The 19,992-nt window shown below is 40.3% G+C and overlaps 1 protein-coding gene across 7 annotated transcripts; it reads left to right on the top strand.

Annotated features, from left to right (window-relative positions):
* Positions 1-10,599: 10,599 nt before the first annotated feature.
* Positions 10,600-19,665, top strand: LOC132606706 (uncharacterized). 7 transcript variants are annotated; one of them, XM_060320315.1, is made up of 13 exons: positions 10,603-10,802; positions 11,229-11,310; positions 12,885-13,104; positions 13,214-13,464; positions 13,561-13,764; positions 13,844-13,933; positions 14,024-14,131; positions 14,223-14,627; positions 14,728-14,796; positions 16,795-16,866; positions 17,773-17,823; positions 18,897-18,983; positions 19,502-19,552. In XM_060320315.1, the coding sequence occupies exons 3-10, from the start codon at positions 12,915-12,917 to the stop codon at positions 16,816-16,818; spliced, it is 1,341 nt and encodes a 446-aa protein (XP_060176298.1). In that variant the 5' UTR covers positions 10,603-10,802; positions 11,229-11,310; positions 12,885-12,914; the 3' UTR covers positions 16,819-16,866; positions 17,773-17,823; positions 18,897-18,983; positions 19,502-19,552. The 7 variants fall into 7 exon arrangements, with proteins under 7 accessions (XP_060176296.1, XP_060176294.1, XP_060176292.1 ...); XM_060320314.1 differs by lacking the exon at positions 19,502-19,552 and having other exon boundaries at positions 18,897-19,036; XM_060320313.1 differs by lacking the exons at positions 16,795-16,866; positions 17,773-17,823 and having other exon boundaries at positions 10,600-10,802; positions 12,885-13,059; positions 19,502-19,665.
* Positions 19,666-19,992: the final 327 nt, after the last annotated feature.

Raw genomic sequence — 19,992 nt, 5'->3', positions numbered from 1 at the left:
CTCCGGTTCCATCCATTCCGAGTAGATTAGGGCTTGTACTTGGCTTTTATCTTTATTTTATTTTTTTGCCTCTATAGGACTTTGGTTTTCCAATGTAAAAAACATCCCTTTGTATAAATAAAAAATGCATTTTTCTGGTTTCCTTGTTTGAATGTTTGCTATTACTTTTGCTAGAAGTGTTGGTCCGTTTTGAGGGCGAGCTGGCTCGTGGTTGTTAGTTCGCCGTGCCCGTAGGACTTACCCGTCGCTTTTTTAGAACGAATAGACTCGTAGTCGTTAATTCACTGTGCCCGTAGGACTTACCCGATGCGTTGTGAATTCAGATGTCTCCGAAACACGATAGGCATTTCCTTAGGGCCGGTATTTCTTTGGCCTTGGCTAAATTTTGGCATAACAGTCCCTGTTTGGGGAAGTTTATCAAATTTTGGCTCGGATCATTGTGACCTCGTTGCCTTTGTTGAATTTTTTAACGATTTAGGCTCGGTTCGCTGTGACCTCGTTGCCTTTGTCGAATTTCGACTATTGTGCCCGGTATAGGGCGTGTGATTGAAGTAGTGTCGAAATACAGCGGTTATCACCGGGGTAAAGTCCATTTATCAGAAAGACACCCGAGATATTGTTGTCCAAACTTTCGACAGTTTTGTACTTGCAAAATGTTTGTTCACATGAGACTTTTCATTCCTTTTGCCTTTGCCGTAGCAAATACTAAATGGGACACGATTCATTATGATCGTTTGGTCCTTACATCGAATGCTAAATGGGACACGATTCATTATGATCGTTTGGTCCTTACATCGAAGGCTATGGCCGGTGGCCGGGATAATTTTGCCGTAGCAAGTGTTGAGTTTCTCCGTCTTCTTTGACCGGGGTAATCTTCGATGTGGGCATAGTATTCCCCTAGCACTTATCCGAGCTGCAAGGTCGGGTGAGTGCCATTAAGTCCCCACTCGGAGGGCGTGACCTCGATGGTTCGGGCGCTCATCCTTTATTTTTGTCAAGTAACATGTTGTACTTGTTGCCTCATTAAAAACCTTGTCGGAAAACCTATTTTGGGACAAACCCATACTAAGGAAAAGAGTGCAACACGTGTTTTCAGATTTGGGTTCTCTGCTCTGCCTAGTACTTGGCTTTCTGCAAAAAAGAAAAGGTCACAAATAGAGAAAACATGGGGTGTTCTTACCTTAGCAGTAGTATCTATTTAGATGAGCCACATTCCAGTTATTGCGCAACCGCTGCCCGTCCATGGACTCCAGCTGATATGATCCCTTGCCCGTTACTTCGGTTATCTTATAGGGTCCTTCCCAGTTCGGCCCCAGTTTTCCTTCGTTGGGATCCTTGGTGTTCAAGGTAACTTTTCGGAGTACCAAGTCCCTAACTTGGAAGTGACGAAAATTGGCTCTCCGATTGTAGTACCTTTCCACCCTTTGTTTTTGAGCGGCAATACAGACCAATGCATTTTCGCGAAGCTCGTCCGTGAGGTCGAGTCTTACGGCCACGGCCTCCCCGTTTGATTCCTCGGCTGCATATCGGAACCGGAGGGTCGGTTCACCAACTTCTACGGGGATAAGAGCTTCAGCCCCGTAAACTAACGAGAAGGGAGTCTCCCCCGTGCTCGATTTTGATGTAGTTCTGTAAGCCCATAATATCTCCGGTAATATTTCCAATGATGCTTTGATGCTTCGAGTCTTTTCCTCAGGTTTTGGATTATTGTCTTGTTCGTGGATTCCGCTTGTCCGTTTGCACATGGGTGATACGGAGTTGATACAATTTTCTTGATTTTCAACCCTTCAAGAAATTTGTTGACTTTGCCGCCTACGAATTGGAGCCCGTTGTCACAAGTTATCTCGGCGGGGATGCTAAAGCGACAGATGATGTGATCCCATATGAAGTCGATGACCTCCTTTTCTCTGATTTTTTCAAAGCCTGCGATTCAACCCATTTGGAGAAATAATCAGTCATAAACAAAATGAAACGGGCTTTACCTGGTGCCCAGGGTAATGGGCCGACGGTGTCCATTCCCCACTTCATGAAAGGCCAGGTTGACACCACCGAATGCAATAGCTCTCCGGGATGATGAATCATCGAAGCATGCCTTTGACACCCATCGCATTTACGGATAATTTTTGTTTGAGTCTTCGTCCATTCGGTTCCAATAGTAACCGGGCCTAATAATATTTCGGACCAGAGCATCAGCACCAGAGTGATTGCCGCATGTACCTTCGTGCACCTATCTCATCACGTACTCCGTCTTTCCGTGGCCCAAACACTTAGCCAGCGGTCCGAAGAAAGACCGCCGATATAATTGGCCGTCCACCAAGCAAAAACGGGCAGCCTTGGTCCTTAGTGACCGTGATTCCTTTGGGTCGTTTGCGAGCTTACCATCACGCAAGTAGTCGATGTATTTGTTGCGCCAATCCCAAGTTAAACCCATAGTGTTTATTTTAGCGTGTCCGTTTTCTATGGCTGTGTTTGACAAGTGCACCGTCGCCCCGGGGTTGATTTCCTCTCCTTCGACCGAGGATCCCAAATTTGCCAATGCATCGGCCTCGCTGTTCTGCTCCCTCAGTATGTGCTGCATGGTCCATTCTTTAAATCGATGAAGTACCACTTGGGTTTTTTCAAGATACCTTTGCATCCGTTCGTCTTTGACCTCGAAGACGCCGTTCACCTGGTTCACGACCAAAAGCGAATAACATTTTGCCTCGATTATTTCGGCCCCCATACTTCGAGCCAATTCCAAACCTGCAATCATAGCCTCATACTCGGCTTCATTGTTAGTCAATTTAGCCGTTCTAATGGACTGTCGAATGGCATCCCCGGCCGGGGTCCTAAGGACGATCCCTAGTCCGGAACCTTTGAGGTTCGAGGCTCCGTCCGTATGTAGAGACCAAATGCCCGAGGCCTTTCCCGAGGTCAGCAGAAGCTCTCTCTCGACCTCGGGGACCATAGCCAGGGTAAAATCTGCCACGAAGTCGGCCAAGATCTGGGATTTGATGGCCGTTCGAGGTTTATACTCGATATCATAACCGCTATTTTCTACAGCCCATTTGGTTAACCTACCCGCCAATTCCGGTTTATGCATGATATTTTTCAGAGGGTAAGTAGTTACTACACATATTGGATGGCATTGAAAATAGGGCTTGAGCTTTCTAGAAGCGCTCACTAATGCCAATGTCAATTTTTCCAAATGGGGATAACGGGTCTCCGTATCCCCCAAAGTTCTACTCATGTAATAGATAGGGAATTGTGTACCTGATTCTTCTCGGACCAAGACGCCACTTACCGCTATCTCGGAGACAGCAAGGTAGACAAAAAGCGACTCGTCCGCCTTCGGTGTGTGCAGCAACGGGGGGGCTAGACAAGTACCTCTTCAATTCCTGCAGAGTTTCTTGGCACTCCGGTGTCCAAACGAAGTCGTTCTTCTTCCTCAGTAAGGAGAAGAAACGATGACTCTTGTCCGAAGACCTCGATATGAAACGACTCAACGCCGCTATCCTTCCGGTGAGCCTCTGTACTCCTTTGACGTTATTCACTACCTCGATGCCTTGATTTTGTCTGGGTGGATTTCAATACCCCGGTTTGACACCATGAAACCCAAAAATCTACCGGATCGGACACCGAAGGTGCATTTTTTCGGGTTGAGCTTCATGTTATACTTTCGGAGCACGTCGAAGGTTTCCTGCAAATGCTTCAAATGGTCCTCTGTTTCCAGGGACTTAACAACCATATCGTCAACGTAAACTTCTATTGTTTTTCCTATTTGTTCTTCGAACATCTCATTAACTAGGCGTTGGTAAGTTGCACCGGCATTTTTTAGGCCGAAAGGCATCACCTTATAGCCGTAAGTCCCGTACCGGGTGATGAATGACGTTTTCTCTTGATCCCCCAGGTGCATCCGAATTTGATTATACTCGGAGTAAGCATCGAGAAAACTTAACATCTCATGTCCGGCCGTTGCATCGATCATTCTATCGATGTGAGGCAATGGAAATGAGTCCTTCGGGCATGCTTTGTTCAAATCCTTGTAATCGACACACAGTCGAAATTTATTACCTTTTTTGGGCACCACCAGCACATTAGCAAGCCAATCCGGGTATTTCACCTCCCGGATAGAACCTATTTTTGAAAGCTTTGTTACCTCGTCTTTTACGAAGGCGTGTTTTGCTTCCGCCATGGGCTTCTTTTTTGCTTCACCGGGGAGAACTTCCCATCCAAGCTGAGCTTGTGAGTTGCTACTTCTGGTGATATACCTGTCATATCAATATGCGACCATGCGAAGCAATCAACATTAGCTTTAAGAAATTCAATTAACTTGCTCCTGAGCTTCGGGGTAAGCCCCGTGCCCAGGTATACCTTTTTGGCCGGTAGGTACTCGAACAGGATAATCTGCTCCAGCTCCTCTATAGTTGATTTAGTTGCATTCGAGTCATCCGGCATGATGAACGATCTGGGCACCTCGAAATCATCCTCTTCGTGCACTGGATTCGACCAGGTGTGCTTTGATTGGTATTGGGCGTGCTCTCCTCCGGTTACATCCTTTTCCTTCTGAACCGATTCTATAGGCCGAGGCGCTGCTTCCTCCACTGCGAACCTTTCCCTTGCAGCGGGCTGTTCACCTCGGATGGTTTTTACTCCTTCCGGGGTGGGGAACTTCAGCAATTGATGCAGCGTCGAGGGCACATCCCTCATACTATGTATCCAGGGTCTGCCCAGCATTGCATTATACTTCATGTCCCCTTCGATCACGTAGAACACCGTTTTTTGAATGGTGCCATCGACGTTTATAGGCAATGAGATCTCCCCCTTTGTGGTTTCCCTTGCCATGTTGAACCCGCTGAGTTCCCGGGCTACCGGTACGATCTGATCAAGCAGCCCTAGTTGTTCGACCACTCTCCACCGGATGATGTTGGCCGAGCTACCTGGGTTAATCAAGATACGTTTAATCTTAGTCTTAAAGATGAGTACAGAAATTACCAATGCATCATTGTGCGGTTGAATGACGCCCTCTGCGTCCCCGTCGTTGAAGGAGATAGAGCCCTCGGATAAGTGATCTCGGATGCGCTTTTCACGAACAATAGAAGCCTTGGCCCGTTTCATTACCGGCCCCCGAGGGGCATCGATACCCCCAACTATCATGTTGATTATATGCTGGGGTTCTACCGGCTCGGCCCTTCGATGCGCTTCCCTTTCCTTGTAATGACTTTTGGCTCGTTCACTCACCAGATCTCGAAGATGACCGTTTTTTAGTAGCCGGGCTACTTCTTCTCTCAACTGGCGACAATCCTCAGTTCTGTGACCATGGGTTCCGTGATATTCACACACCATGCTCGGGTCCCGTTGGCCCGGATCCGACCTTAGAGGTTTCGGCCATCATACATCCGGGACGCGACCGATGGCCGAGATGAGGCCCGAAGTACTAACGTTGAAGTTATACTCCGATATCTTCGGCAAACCCTTGTTACCGGCGGAACTTCCGGCGTCGCTCCTGAATGAGAGACCTCGGCTGTTTGACGGGCGCTCGTTCCGTTTACTACCCCGACCTGAGAAACGACTTGGGCTCACCCTTGACTTTTCTGACCTAAAACTTTGCCTCTCCGAATGGGAGTAGTGCCGATACCTTTCCTTCGATGATTCGATCTTTGTTTCGTAACCCTTCTTTGGCTTTTCAAAACTTCTATCCATATTCATTGGGCCCGGGGGGAGCTCGAATTGATCATCCTCCACCCGAATCTTCGACTCGTACCGATTATGGACATCGACCCATGTCACAGCCTCGTATTCCAGCAAGCTTTCTTTTAATTTGAACGAAGCTATTGAACTTAGAACATTGAGCCCTTTGTGAAAGCTTGCGCGGCCCATTCCTCTGGAACCGGGGGGAGCTCCATCCGTTCCCTTTGGAACCGGTTGACGAACTCACGCAGTAGCTCATCGTCTCTTTGGGTTATACGGAAAATATCGGCCTTGCGGGCCTGCACCTTTTTGGCACCGGAGTGGACCTTGATGAAAGCATCGACGAGCATTTCGAAGGAGGTGATCGAATGCTCGGGTAGATGGCCACGTCAATGCCCCTTTTGATAGAGTTTCCCCAAACTTCTTCAGCAATACCCATTCAATTTCGTCCTCATCCATATCATTGCCCTTTATGACACATGTGTATGAGGTCACGTGCTCGTGCGGGTCCGTTGTGCCGTCGTATTTCTGGATATTCGGCATTTTGAACCTCTTCGGGATTAGCTTCGGGGCCGCACTCGGAGGAAAAGGCCTTTGGATGTACCTCTTCGAGTCCGGTCCGTTCAGTAGAGGCGGGGCCCCTGGGATTTGATCCACCCGAGAGTTGTATGTTTCGACCCTCTTCTCGGTCGAGTCTACCCGTTTTGCCAAAGTTTCAAGCATTTTTAGAACCTCGGTGGAGGATCCAGCTCCGGACCCATTGCTCTCAATAACGCGTGCCTCCTCCCTTCTGGGTTCAGCAACACCGCTCGTTTTTTCCGGGGGCGCTATTTCCCCTCCGTTTTGCAACCGGGCTATTGCGATTCCCTGTTCGGCGATCGCCGTTCTCTGTTCCTGCAACATTTCAAAATCAAACGTAAGTCAATATTATCATTTGGCGTACTCGGTTCTCTCCGGTCCTGTTCCCGGGACAAAGTGACAGAATTGTGGGTATTTAGTGGGTTAGTGGCCGGTAAGGCGGCATTCTCCTAATCGATGGTGTTTTATCGATTGAGGCCCTCCCTCGAATTAACGGGGTTAGGGTCAATGGGGTTTGGTGGTCCTCGTGGACCGCTTCCATCGTTTTCGGCCACGATTTCGTTGTTGTTGACGTGACCGGATTGCCTGCTGTCGACCATTTAGTCCGTTTTTTCAAATACAAACAGAAAGTGTTTTTGATTTAGATGGGTAAGGTAGAGATCAAGGCAAAAGGCCACTATTATCTATGCCCCACAGTGGGCGCCAAACTGTTTACCTCGAATTTGGATAATCAATTAAATTTGTGAGTGGGTATAAGATATGTGGTTAAGTCTTAATCTACTTGATAAAAGAAAGATATAAATGTGGATATAATAAGACGAGAGCAATGATAATCGGTGATTTGCGATATGCTTGTATGTTCACTAGTGTATGAGTGTTACTCGATTAAAGTAATGCAACAAATATGACCGAAAGCAGGTGTTTAAGAGAGAGATTTTGTATATATATATATTGCTATTACAAAGTGTTCTTGATGTGTGGAAGCCAACCCCCACAAAGGAGAGGGATGAGCTCTATTTATAGTGTTTCCTCTATGGGCCTCATACAATACAAGTCATTAAAAAATAAGGGGAAGGACAACTTTGAGTGGGTTAGATTGACCGTACGGTCTGACACACGCATGGTTGGTGGTTGACCATGACAGGACGCTACCGACGCGTAGCTCACGCGCAACGGCTCTACCGGACCAATAGCCACGGTTATTCGGACTAACGACCTCGACCGACCCGATGACGAAGAAACCGGACCAAGCGGCCCCCCCTACTCAGCTCCGGTTCGAGCGATCCTCCGGTCCGACCGTTCCTCCGGTTCAGAATGAAAATCTTCACCTGTGTTATTGCAACCTTCTTCCTTCGGTCCCCCGTCTCCCCGGTTTGACTCATATCCGGTTTTTACCGTATACACTTATGCTTTTCTATAATTCCGTTTTACTTGTCACGTTTGCCAAAAGTGATTATATTTTAAAATAATGTGGTAAAAACAAGTTTGATCATGCTCTTTAAGCTATTTGATCACAATTAATCAATTTTTGCTTGAACAGATTACAGTTAATCAGGCGCTTTAAGCTGTTCGACATTTTTATTGATCAAGGATCCATTTTGTACTTTACACCTTAAATTAATTATCGAGTACTATCATATGCTTCTTCGTGATGTGCCGAGTGTGCCGGGCCTCAATTCAATCAATGGATCTATAATAAATTAATAATATTGTGTGTACTACCACACAACTTAATTAATTGTATGCAGATGAAGCATTATGCATGTTTTGAAATTATTGCACAGCGAAAGCAAAATGGATCACCATCGACGAACATTGTGGGATGATATGCTTTCCACCCTTAACTAACTAGAGGACAATCGTCTTATTTTTTTTCATTTTTTTTTTCTTTTTTTTTTCTTCCCCCATTTATAGTGTTTCCACACTTCCCCTCCAGTGTGACTCGAACCCAGGACCTACCGGTCGAGGACAATCGTCTTAAGGTTGAGCTTTGAGGATGGAAAAAATCTCCGATAGAGAGCACTTCTCTACCAGAAAGTTCAAATACGAACACGATGAATTAATTAGAGGTGGCAAATTGGCGGATCGAATCAAATTACGAGTCAAAATGGGTTATGTTGATGAACGAGTCATAACTCACTACAAGAAAGTAGAGATACGACGACATTTATTTGGTGACATTTCAAATAAATGTCGGGAAATAAGGAATATCTTGACATTTATGAACAAATGTCGTAAAAAGAACGACATTTGATGCCAAATGTCATAAGAAGAACGACATCTGGGGCAAAATGTCATTAAAACAACGACATTTAGTCTCAAATGTCGCTAAAATAACGACATTTGTTAAAAAATGTCATTATTTTTAACGACATTTAGCTGAAATGTCATTAAAACAATGACATTTGATACAAATGTCGCATAATATTATGACATTTGTTGCAAAATGTCATTGTTTTTAACGACATTTGGCGAAAATGTAATTAAATAATGACATTTGATATAAATGTCGAATACATTATGACAATTGTTTTAAATGTCATATTATTAGTCACTAATTATCGACATTTACACCTAATGTTGGAAAACTAATCTTTTTTAAATTATCCATCATTCTTTACAGGACAAAGGTCAAAAATTTCCCCCGGACAATACAATTAAGAGAAAATTTTATCTTATGTTAGATTTTGTCCATTCCATAAAGTTCAAGGACCAATACGGATCATTTGCAAAGTTCAATGACAAATTCATTTAAAATCTATCACCCTAAACAATTTATTTAAATCTCAAGAATGATAATTAAGAAGTCACTAATATTGTCAATAATCTTTCAGAGAGGACAAATACATGTTAGAGTACATCAATTTTAATTAATTAAATGTGTGAATTATTTTTTCTTTAATATATGATCACTTAATTATGAATTTTAATTACTTTCTACATACATTATTTGATTTATCCAAACCAAATTTGAATTTAATTGCTTTGTCAATCTGTAGGAAATCTTATATATAGTTAGGAGAGAAACAAAATGATTTATCTTTAAACTCCGTGAATGATCTAGGTTTGTTCTATATACCATCTTCGTATGGTGGCGCGATGTAGCTACGTGAATCCACGTTCGAAGGACATTGTACCAAAGTCATATAATTAGGACCACAATATGCATGGTTTTATTCTGTTTATGGCATCGAAGGTTGTGTTCTTTTTTGGGCTTCTAATATAATTCTCATTCCTTTTTGGCACCTACGTTAGAGATTGAAGGTATTTGCCCCCCTTGAATTACAATAATCTAAATTTCTGGCAAGGATAAAAGTTTAAATTATCTTTAGAAATATGAAGATTGATAATAACTCAAAAAACGAGCCTAATAATTGAGAATATTGCGAGGATGTATATCATTTGAACATCCTTTTTAAAACTAGCTATAGACAATAGAAATTTACAACTATGGGTGGGCATGATACGGTATTTAAAGCTTCAGTACGGTAATTTCGATTCTCGATTTCTAAAAATACTATACCATTACCATATATATCAAATTAATTCGGTATGGTTCGGTTTAAATACGATTTTGGTATTTTGCGTTACTACGGTAAATCAATAATCATTTGATCCACTTCAACTTACATATTCATATCGTAGAGAATTATGACGTTCTGCTATTTAAGAAACGTCTCAATTATATGGTACTATAACAACTCACACATGTAAAAATATTCAAAAGAAAATACAAGTAATTCCCTAATTATGTAAATCGATTACACGAAAAGATACTTCAATCAAGATAGAGTAGGCAAAGTTTCAACATTTGAACAATTTTAGTTTTGTAATCATACTAGTTTATATATTTGTTAGTATAATAATACTAATTTTATGAACTGTATATGTAACTATACTTCGGTATGGTATTCATTATTTTAGTATTTTATTTATAAATACCAAATACCATACCGAATGCCAAAAAAATTTAATTACATACCAAATACCGTATCAAATACCATAATATCAAAACCGCGATATAATTTTTTCGATTTTGGTATGGAAATAGGTATCTACGCACCCCCATTTACAACTAATATTGGAGATTTCTATGCATTTCTTTAATTGTTAAACCATTCTTATTTAATTACCACGAGAACTCAAAATTAGTGAATACATATAATATTAGTTGTATATTCAACCAAACAGTTAGAACTAAAATATGTGATAAAAATAATATATTTAAGATAAATATATATGTAAGTCATCCAATAAGTCTTGTAAAAGTAATTATAAAAAAAGGAATTAAACTTAGGATGTGAAAGTGCCACATCATACTCCTTAAAAAACAAAAAGAACTCCTATTCAGCAAACATACAAAGACCCAAGTCATACGAAGACCCATTTCAAAGAGTTAACAAAACTTCCCATTTTGGCTCAGTCTTTTCTCAAAAATCAGTCCCATTTTGGTTAAAATTGGTTGAGTCCGCCCACTAATACATTGTGCTACCGAAAAATATAAAGAATTTCAGATATGGAGCGACATATATGGAAGAAAAAATAAATTGGCGGTAAGATTTTGTTGGGTTTCCCTCCTTTTACTTCTTTTTTGCTTAAAATTTTAGGGCTTCCTCCTTTCAATTCCTTGTTGGCTGCCCTTGAGGCAAAGAAAATTGGCGGTAAAATTTTAGGGTTCCCTCCTTTCAATTCCGAATATTGGCAATTTTAATACTTGGTATTTTTTCAAAGCTTGGAAAAAACTTTTGGCCGTGTTTGAGGCGAATCTATTCTTCTAATTTAGATCTTTACTAATTTTAAAATAATCTGAACTAATTATACAGAGATTACTGCTGATTGTTACAGAGATTTGTGCGTTGGAACGAAATTTAGAGTTGTTGAAGTACTTATATTGCGTTCACACATTGTGTAATTTCATTTGAATCTCCTTCGCACATTCTATTTATAGTGTCAGTTAACAGTTTTTCATCGATTTGCAGTTTGAAGAAGACGGGAAAAGGAAGCGAGCGCTATTGGAAAAACATTAACATAGTGTTCAAGACTTTTTTGAGGTGTTTGCAGGTTCTTATCTATCCTCTGTTTTGTTTAATCATATTGAGATCTAATTCTTTGTTATTGTAGTATTTAAAATAATAGTTTTTTTTGTGTTCTGAAAGTATCTTAAAAGTTTTTTCTTTCATATCGTCTCTTCATATTTGTTTGTAGTCTAACTAGATGGTATATGTGCTCAATTATCCAGCTTTTAGGGAATAGGGGTATTTGGGATATATGAAGCTCATGTACTAGTAGCTGTTAGGGGTAGCTTCAAGCCATATAGAGCTTTTTACTTTCTTTAATGAATTTGTTACCATGCACGTCACCTCGGCGGTGAGGTAATTTTTGTGGCATGTGACCGCATGTTTATGTGGATGTTGGTTTATATAAGCAATTGTTGCTCTTCAGAACTGAATCAGTTGTTGTTGTCATTGTTGAAATTGCTGTGAGGATGAAAATGAAAGACAAAATGAAATTTTGGCCTAGAAGCACGACAGACAATGCTAGAGACTCTACATGCGTTAGCACTTTCAAAAGGCCTTGTTACAGAACACATGAATAGCTGATGTCCCCAATAGAAAAGAGATTTTTAAATCAATAATATTAAATCCAGAGAATAGAAAACAAAAGTATAGTGCATACAGGTAGGTCTTCAAACTTTTCCACTTGCCTTGTTTTGCAGTGTTTTCAATTAAAGCTGCCGTGATCGCCTTATCTTATGTATTCTACACCTAGTCATATTTGACTTTCTTTTGCTCAGAAGAGAATGCTAACCATCACTGTCCATATTTGTTGTTATAACGCCATATGTATCTGCCCTGCAATCTGTTTCCATCAAGTTATAGCCTTTGGAGATCATCACCCCATTGCTTCCGCGTATTAGTACTACTTCACCAAATATATGTTTTGTCGTGTTTTCTCCACTATCTAGGAAATCTAATCCTGGACAACCTGCTAGAATGCTTTTTAATGTAGATTTTATTCTGAATTATGTCTGAATTTGTATGTTGTTGGCTATCAGTTTTGAAAAAAGCTAGTTTTGTTGGTTGCTGCTAGTTGGCAGATTCAAGAGTTTGCCAAATTACTTCTATATCCATTGCAAGGTTTGTCGGCATAATATTTGTTGAAGAAGTATCTCTAAGATCATAATGGATGGGATCATTTCCAATGGGAAAGGAGTGGCAAATTGTTGTAAAACTTAAGCCAAGAGGTTTTTACGATTTAGGTGAAAACACACCGGCAATTGAGCATAAGGAAGGCCATATGGAACTGTGGCCTGACCAACAACTTGATGATACTACATTTGAAAGTGAAGATGATATTGAATGGGTTAGGGAAGGAGTACCAGGGATAGAAGTTGACCCGCAAACTCTGGAAATTAATGAAGCATTTGATGAAGATGATGAAATATCTTAGCTCTTATTTCTATTATAGTTATTGTCATTATTTTAATACAGATGCTTATTGAACAGTAATTTGGTGATTTTTACTATGTTATTCAGTTGTTAAAATCTTGTGTGTCTGCATGTCTTATTATTTGACCTGATAGTTATATATTATTTTGAACTTTTAGATAGTAGAAAATATTTTCAATTTGGCAGGATTCATAGTTTTTGAGAAGCATCGTTGAAATGGCAAGAAAAAGACAGAGAAATTCTAGTCAAGACGGGCTTTTATCTAATTCCTCGGAGCAACAAGGACAACAAGTGGAAAGTGGGGCAATGCCTCAACCACCTCAAAATTGGCCACGAAATGAAAGACAACCTATCCAATCTGGTAATTTGTCTAGAAATGATTCACATGATATAGAAAATCTTCCAGGTATTATACTTTTGTGATAATCTTTTCTTCCTCTATAGTATAAAGTAGTTAGATAACTGATTTTTATAAATAATTAATTCCCCTTCTTTTTATCTTTGATTATTTGCAGATTATAGTGAGAGTGAAGAACAATCTAAGCGGCCTAGGGGTCCCACTATGATGCACTCAGGATGGGGAAAAGACGGTGACAATTTACATGTTGAATTGAATGATCGTGGACAAGTTATTGGTCCAGAAGCAGCTAGATTACATTTAAAACTTGGTGTGATAGCACGAAATGGCATTTTAGCGCCATTGAATCATAGAGATTGGAGGCTTGTTCCTGATATGTACAAGGATATAATATGGAGTGACATTAAGGTTCTTAATATAAGAAAAACCTACATACTAAGATGTTTTTTTTTAATATATTTTTCTTGTATAAATGAGTTGTGTGTTACATATATATATATGTAGGAAAATACTGATGCAAATGATGATATGAGACGCATTTTGATGATGTCAGTTGGATCTAAATGGAAAGAGTGGAAGCATGAAGCAAAAAGTAATGGCTATGACCCGTATAATACTGATATTAAGCGCTTAGCTCATCGTCCAAAGAGGGTTGCAGAAGATCAGTGGCGTTCATTAGTTCATTATTGGAGTTCAAAAGAAGCAAAGGTATTCCATTAATATCAATAATCATTTTCTGCTGCTCCTTGACTATTATCTCATATATTATTGTGTTTATCTTTTCTAGGAAAAGAGCGAGAGAAACAAAGAAAGTCGAAAAAAGTTGACTATGCCACACACATCAGGAAGAAAAAGACTTGCTCAAATTATAGATGATGTATGACATAATCACTATCTATTTTCTGCAATTTATGTATTAATTCTTGATTCCTTGCATATTTTACGATAATCTCTTACTATTCAACAGATGACAAAAGAGAATACTGGTATAAAGCCAACTCGTATTGAGGTGTGGAAAAAAACTCACACTAGAGAGAATAAACAACCAGTAAATGACATAGCCGGTGAAGTTATGGTAAATTCTTATTCTTTATAAATATTAAGGTACTTTAACTCCATTATAAGATTCTATTAACTTTCCGTCAATTTATCTTTCTTTCAAAAAGAAACAAATGGATGATCTTGCTGAGGTGTATCCCGAGTTAAATGTCCCTGGAAGTGCTCGCAATGATATATATTCACAAGTAATGGGACCATACACTCATGAGATTGTTCGAACTCTAGGAAAAGGAGCAGCTCCAAGTTTAGTTTATGGCCCAGTATATAAACGATCACAGTTGGAGCAACGAGATTTTGATGCAAGGGTTGAGATAGAAGTTCAAAAAGCTACCGTAGCAATCCAAATTGATATGGATAAAAAGTTGGCTGAAGCAAAACAAAATATGGAAGCAAAAATGGATGAAAGAATGGATGAAAAGGTGAAGGAAAAAGTGAAGGCCGAGATGCAAGCATACGTACAGAGTATCGGTTTTATGAATGGCTCAAACAGTAAATCAATCAATTATGAAGAGGTAAACAATTTTGTACTCGGTACACATTTTTTTTCCTCTTTAAATTAACTTTGCCATTTATTTTTCCTTTTAATTATACTAATCTTCCTCTTTGTGATAGCTTTGCCATAACTCAGTTGAAGACCGCCAACAATCATTATCTCCTGTATCAGTTGTTCCAACAAAAAAGGTGCGTTCACACGTATTGTAATTAGTAAACATTGAAGTTTCGAATGTGATTTTCCAGGTGTTGTCATCTCGTGTTTAAAGCAGAGTATGTGTTATGCTCTTCTAATTCTCTGTTGACTCTTTGAATTGGGTGTTCTATGTAAGATCTTTGTTTGCTGTTTTTCATGACGTTCTGCCTTTTTTAGTTGGGTTATGTGTTCTTTTTACCCTTTTTGTTGTCCTGTTCTTTTCTACCAATATGTTCGTGTTGTACGAATACCGTTTTTGTTGGAACAACTGATACAAGAGATAATGATTGTTGGCGGTCTTCAACTGAGTTATGGGAAAGCTATCACAAAGAGGAAGATTAGTATAATTAAAAGGAAAAATAAATGGCAAAGTTAATTTAAAGAGGAAAAAAAATGTGTACCGAGTATAAAATTGTTTACCTCTTCATAATTGATTGATTTACTGTTTGAGCCATTCATAAAACCGATACTCTGTACGTATGCTTGCATCTCAGCCTTCACCTTTTCCTTCACCTTTTCATCCATTCTTTCATCCATTTTTGCTTCCATATTTTGTTTTGCTTCAGCCAACTTTTTATCCATATCAATTTGGTATGAGTTTCTGATAGATATGATCTTGAACAACCACTTTTAGATCTTTGCTTTAGATTTCTTTACTCTCCGTTTATGATTTTCAACTTCATGCTTGAATATATAGATTTTGTCTGATAAATTGAAGAAACAAAGTGTCAGTTACAGCAAGATAATTACCTGCTAATTATCAGTGTATTTCATTTTTCCTTTTACTCCTTTTAAAAATTTATTTTAATCTCCTTACTATGTGTGTGCTCTAGAGAAAAATGAACTATGGGTACTCTGCAAGAGTTAGAATTTGACAAGTTTGACTAGCTGTGGATAATTATGTTGACAATTAGCCCACTGCTGTCTCTGATGTTGAACACTCTATTTTTATTCCTTCTTACTTTTAGCATATTATGGTAAAACGCTGTATTTAGATCCCCTTCTGTCAGCCAGTGGAGCTTACTTTTCTGTTTAAGGAATTGAATCCTTGCTGGATGTAATTTGTGGTTTGTTGCCGCTAGCTGTATCCCTGTTCGAATTAAGTCTGCATTTGTAGGATTATGCTGCAGTGCAGTTTGGCATTCCTCCAGCTATGTTTTTGCTTTGTCTGCCTTGATTTCCACCTCATTGAAGTGTCTCTTGTTTATGCTTCGGAGGGTACCTCATTGAAGTGTCTCTTGTTTATGATTCGGAGGGTACCTTTCAATCTATTTAGTTTCCTCCTCCCCTCCCTGCACCTGCTGTACCTAAACCCATTCCTGTTTTGTCCCCGTCGGTTATCTGCTTGTGTACCTCCTGCTACTTGGCCTGCTGTGGCTCCCTGATTTCTGTGTCCCTCTTTTCCCTCATTTTTGTCACACCCGATGTTATGACCCGTGTTTTCACACGTTTGGAAAGACTTGAATTATATTGGATTCTTGAGATATAAGATCAATTTGATATTTTGTTGAACGTAGGAGTTATGCATGAAAGAATGGAGTCATGAAAGTGTGGGACAAGGTTAAGGGTAATTTTGGAATTTTGAAAATTAGTTTCGGGAATTATAAAACGTGGACTATAAGTCATTGGGCCAAAAATAATGGAATATAATTTAAGGCCCAATGCACTTGGAGTGGCCGGCCATGGTATGGCCCAAGCCCAAAATGTGTATTAAATTTTCATGGGATTAATTAACTTGAGGCCTTGATCCAAGCCCAATTAATTAGCCATGTGCATGGTCATGTGACAATTAATATAAGATGCCTAAAGTCTTCATTATATGCATTAGAACATTCAAGAAAACTAAGTAAGAAAGAAGTCAAGAACAAGAGCAAAAAAACCAAGAGGGTTTCGGGTTTGGCTAGGGAAAATAGGTACCAAAAATCTTGTTCCAAAAATTCATGTCTTGTGGTTTTCCTACTAAGATAAGGTTCCTTTGTAACTTGGTATAGTTGGATTGGAGTGGGGAGCATTAGAATCATCAAAGTGACTACATCTCCAAGTGAAGAAGACTTGAAGAAAAGGTAAGAATTTCTACCTTTTTATTGTGTTATGAAGTTTTGTTTGTGTTGTAGTATATAGAAATGTGTTGATTGTATGGAAAAATGGAAGTTTGCAATGTGGGTTTGGTATATGGCTTGTAGCCGTGTGTATATACATGTTGTATAGCCAAAAATGTATAGAATTCATGTTGTATTCTCGTTGTGAATGTGATGGAATTTATGTTGAGAATGAAAGTGGAATAAATTTGATTGAATGGAGAAAAATAGCATATGGCCGTGTGGTGTATTTGACTTGGGAATGAAATGGATTAAGTTTGTTTAGAGTATTGGAGTGTTGTTGTAATGCTTGATAAGTAAATGAAGTTAGAATGATATAAGTTTGTATTGAATTGGAATGTAGAAACTTATGTCGTTTTAGTATGATTTTCCGACATTAAGGAAATGAAGTTGTTTGGTTGCTAATAGTGATGATCATTGATGAATTTGGAAGTTGGAAACTTGTTATGAAAATGTATGCCAAGGATTTGATGTTTTGCATAAGTTAAGACTTTGGCGGAAAGTTGTATATTAAGTATATCAAGTGTATATCTTAGGGGAAATGATATGAGATGTCTCTAAATCTATGTTGTGATGATCTTAAGTGATAATGGATGTGAAATCATGATGTTAGTTCGAAAGTTTGGGTTGAATTGAAGATTATGTCAACTTGTGAGAAAAATGACTAGTTGAAAGATATTTGTGTTTTTAATGTTTATTGTTGATATTGATGTTGTCGTTTGGGTTGTTGTTGATGAATTATAGCCGAGTTGAATTCTCGGGGTGCAATATGTATAGGGGAAGTGCTGCCGAAATTTCGGTAGCCAAATATGCATTAAGTTGGAACTTTGGTATTCGTAGCTTACAATTGGTAAACTTGACCAATTGCAGTTTTTCGACGAAACGGGAAGTGAGTTTGGAAAGGCTTAAGGAACGTGAAAGGTATGTAAAGCAAACCCAATTCTTCCCTTGGCATGCCCCTAGTGTGTTAGGGTCGGATCCGGGCCTCGAAGGACCTCTTGGCCCTCGGAATCCGCAAGACAAAATTTCAGTTTTTCCTTCAGTAGAATTGAACCATTTTGATACGCTTTTTCTGAAATTATGCAATTTTGCTCTAAATTATTCAGAAAGTCATAAAATGTCTGTATAACCTTTTTAGGTGATACTATATGCTTAGAGGGCACAATTTGAGCCCGCCGCCTTGTTTGTCCCAAGGCGGGCCCGCTATTTACGATTTTGCCCCTAATATGCTAAAGCTTCCTTTTTAAGCGATTTTTGAAAGAAATGTTTTAATTACCCTACTAATCGCTTAACGAATATTATTTTAAATATTCTGTTAAATATTATAAATTATTTTGACACTCGGAATGACTTCGGGAAAGTTATACTTCTGTAATTTATTACGATATCCGAAATACATCTATTATGATTCCGTCCGACTCCATTTGATTTGTTTGTCTTTGCTACGCTTCATCGAGTCTTTGAAAACACTTATGATTTTTTTTTAAATTGCATTAGTCTCTCACTACTCCATTCGTGGATGTCCCAATGTTTCCCACACTGAGCCCGCGCCAGGATATGTTGTCAAGCGTAATTCTCTGCATTGTTCGCCGCGTCCCGATGTGAGGGGGCAGATATACGCGTACATAGATCTGTGGAGTATGATGTGCCATGTCCGCCTATTCTGATCTGATCTGTTATGGCCATTTTGATATGACATTATATGATACGGGGCCACGCCCCTTTTTCTGATTCCTCTGTATAGTGGCACCAGCGTCGGGAGGGTGGCCACATTCTGTCTGCCGAGTCCCGTGGCAGGGACCGGATATGATATGATATGACATATGTTTCTGTACACATTCTGTCGGTTTTGGAAATATGCATTTGACACTTTGGATTTTGTACGCATTTTCTGTAATCATTATGATTTGACTTCTGTGATTCCGCTTTGCATATTCAGTACATATTTCGTACTGACCCCCTTTCTTCGGGGGCTGCGTTTTCATGCCGCGCAGGTACAGACGACAGGTTTGCTGATCCACACGTTTAGGATCCCGTTTCTGCTATTTTGGGGCGCTCTCTTCTTCAGAGCCCATCTTTTGGTACAGTCTGTCACTGTTATCTGGATATGTATATTGTTCTGGGTATGACGGGGCCCTGTCCCGTCTTATGATTATGATATGTTCTGTAGAGGTCTGTGGATACATCTGTGTGGGTCCTGTATATATGTTTGGGATGTTTTGTCTTATGACAGCCTTATCGGTTTCTGTGTGCCAAGTCCGTTTTTCTGCTAAATTCTGTAGCATCCACTAATGTTACCATTATATTACATTATTTTGATAATATGCTAATTTGGGTATCGGGTACGTATAGGCCCAGCTAGGGCACTGGTCGCGGCCCACGGGGTTGGGTCATGACAATAGTGGTATCAGAGCGGTTCGTCCTCGGATTGTCCACAGATCGTGTCTAGTAGAGTCTTGTTTATCGGTGTGTTGTGCACCACGCCTATAAACAGGAGGCTACAGGGCATTTAGGATACTACCCTTCTTTCTGTCTTAGATCGTGCGATAGAGCTGTGTTATCAGGATGACCCCTCCCTAACGAGTGGCTATATTTGCAGATATGCCTCCAAAAAAGGCAACAACGGCCCAAAAGGCCAAGTCATCAGCCTTGGGAGAGACTAGCCGGGTCCAGAGGATTACCAGGGCCCAGGCAAATATTGCTCTGGAGACCTTGCCCCAGACAGAGGGTTCTTCTACACCGCCACTCGTGGAGGAGATAGGGGCAGCCGTAGCTGCAGATCGGGGGGCGGCTCCACCGCCAGCTCCTGCAGTTCCAGTACCTGAGCCTCCAGCTCCACGGCCAGACACTGAGGATCAGTCTATGAGGGAGGCAGTCCAGTTGCTGACGAGACTTGTGGCAGGGCAGGGTCAGGGGCATGGACTGGGAGGTGACCGGGCAGTCAGGCGTGATAGTTCGAGAGCCCGTGAGTTTTTGACTTGTAACCCTCCAGAGTTCTTCGGGACAAAGCCCGAGGAGGATCCCGAGGAGTTTATCAGGAAGATGCGGCGCACTCTAGATTTGATTAATGCTTCCGAGACAGAGTCATGA

This window comes from Lycium barbarum, chromosome 8 (genome assembly GCF_019175385.1).
Source record: "Lycium barbarum isolate Lr01 chromosome 8, ASM1917538v2, whole genome shotgun sequence".
Taxonomy (NCBI): domain Eukaryota; kingdom Viridiplantae; phylum Streptophyta; class Magnoliopsida; order Solanales; family Solanaceae; genus Lycium; species Lycium barbarum.
The sequence above is the reverse complement of the archived record's forward strand: the minus strand, read 5'-3'. Positions and strand labels throughout refer to the sequence as shown.

Excerpts from the sequence above, each read along its gene's own strand:
- LOC132606706 (XM_060320311.1), top strand. The coding sequence starts at position 12,915 with ATGGCAAGAAAAAGACAGAGAAATTCTAGTCAAGACGGGCTTTTATCT. Across the intron at positions 13,765-13,843 it reads GGAGTTCAAAAGAAGCAAAG|GAAAAGAGCGAGAGAAACAA; the intron begins GTATTCCATTAA and ends TATCTTTTCTAG. Across the intron at positions 13,934-14,023 it reads TTGCTCAAATTATAGATGAT|ATGACAAAAGAGAATACTGG; the intron begins GTATGACATAAT and ends ACTATTCAACAG.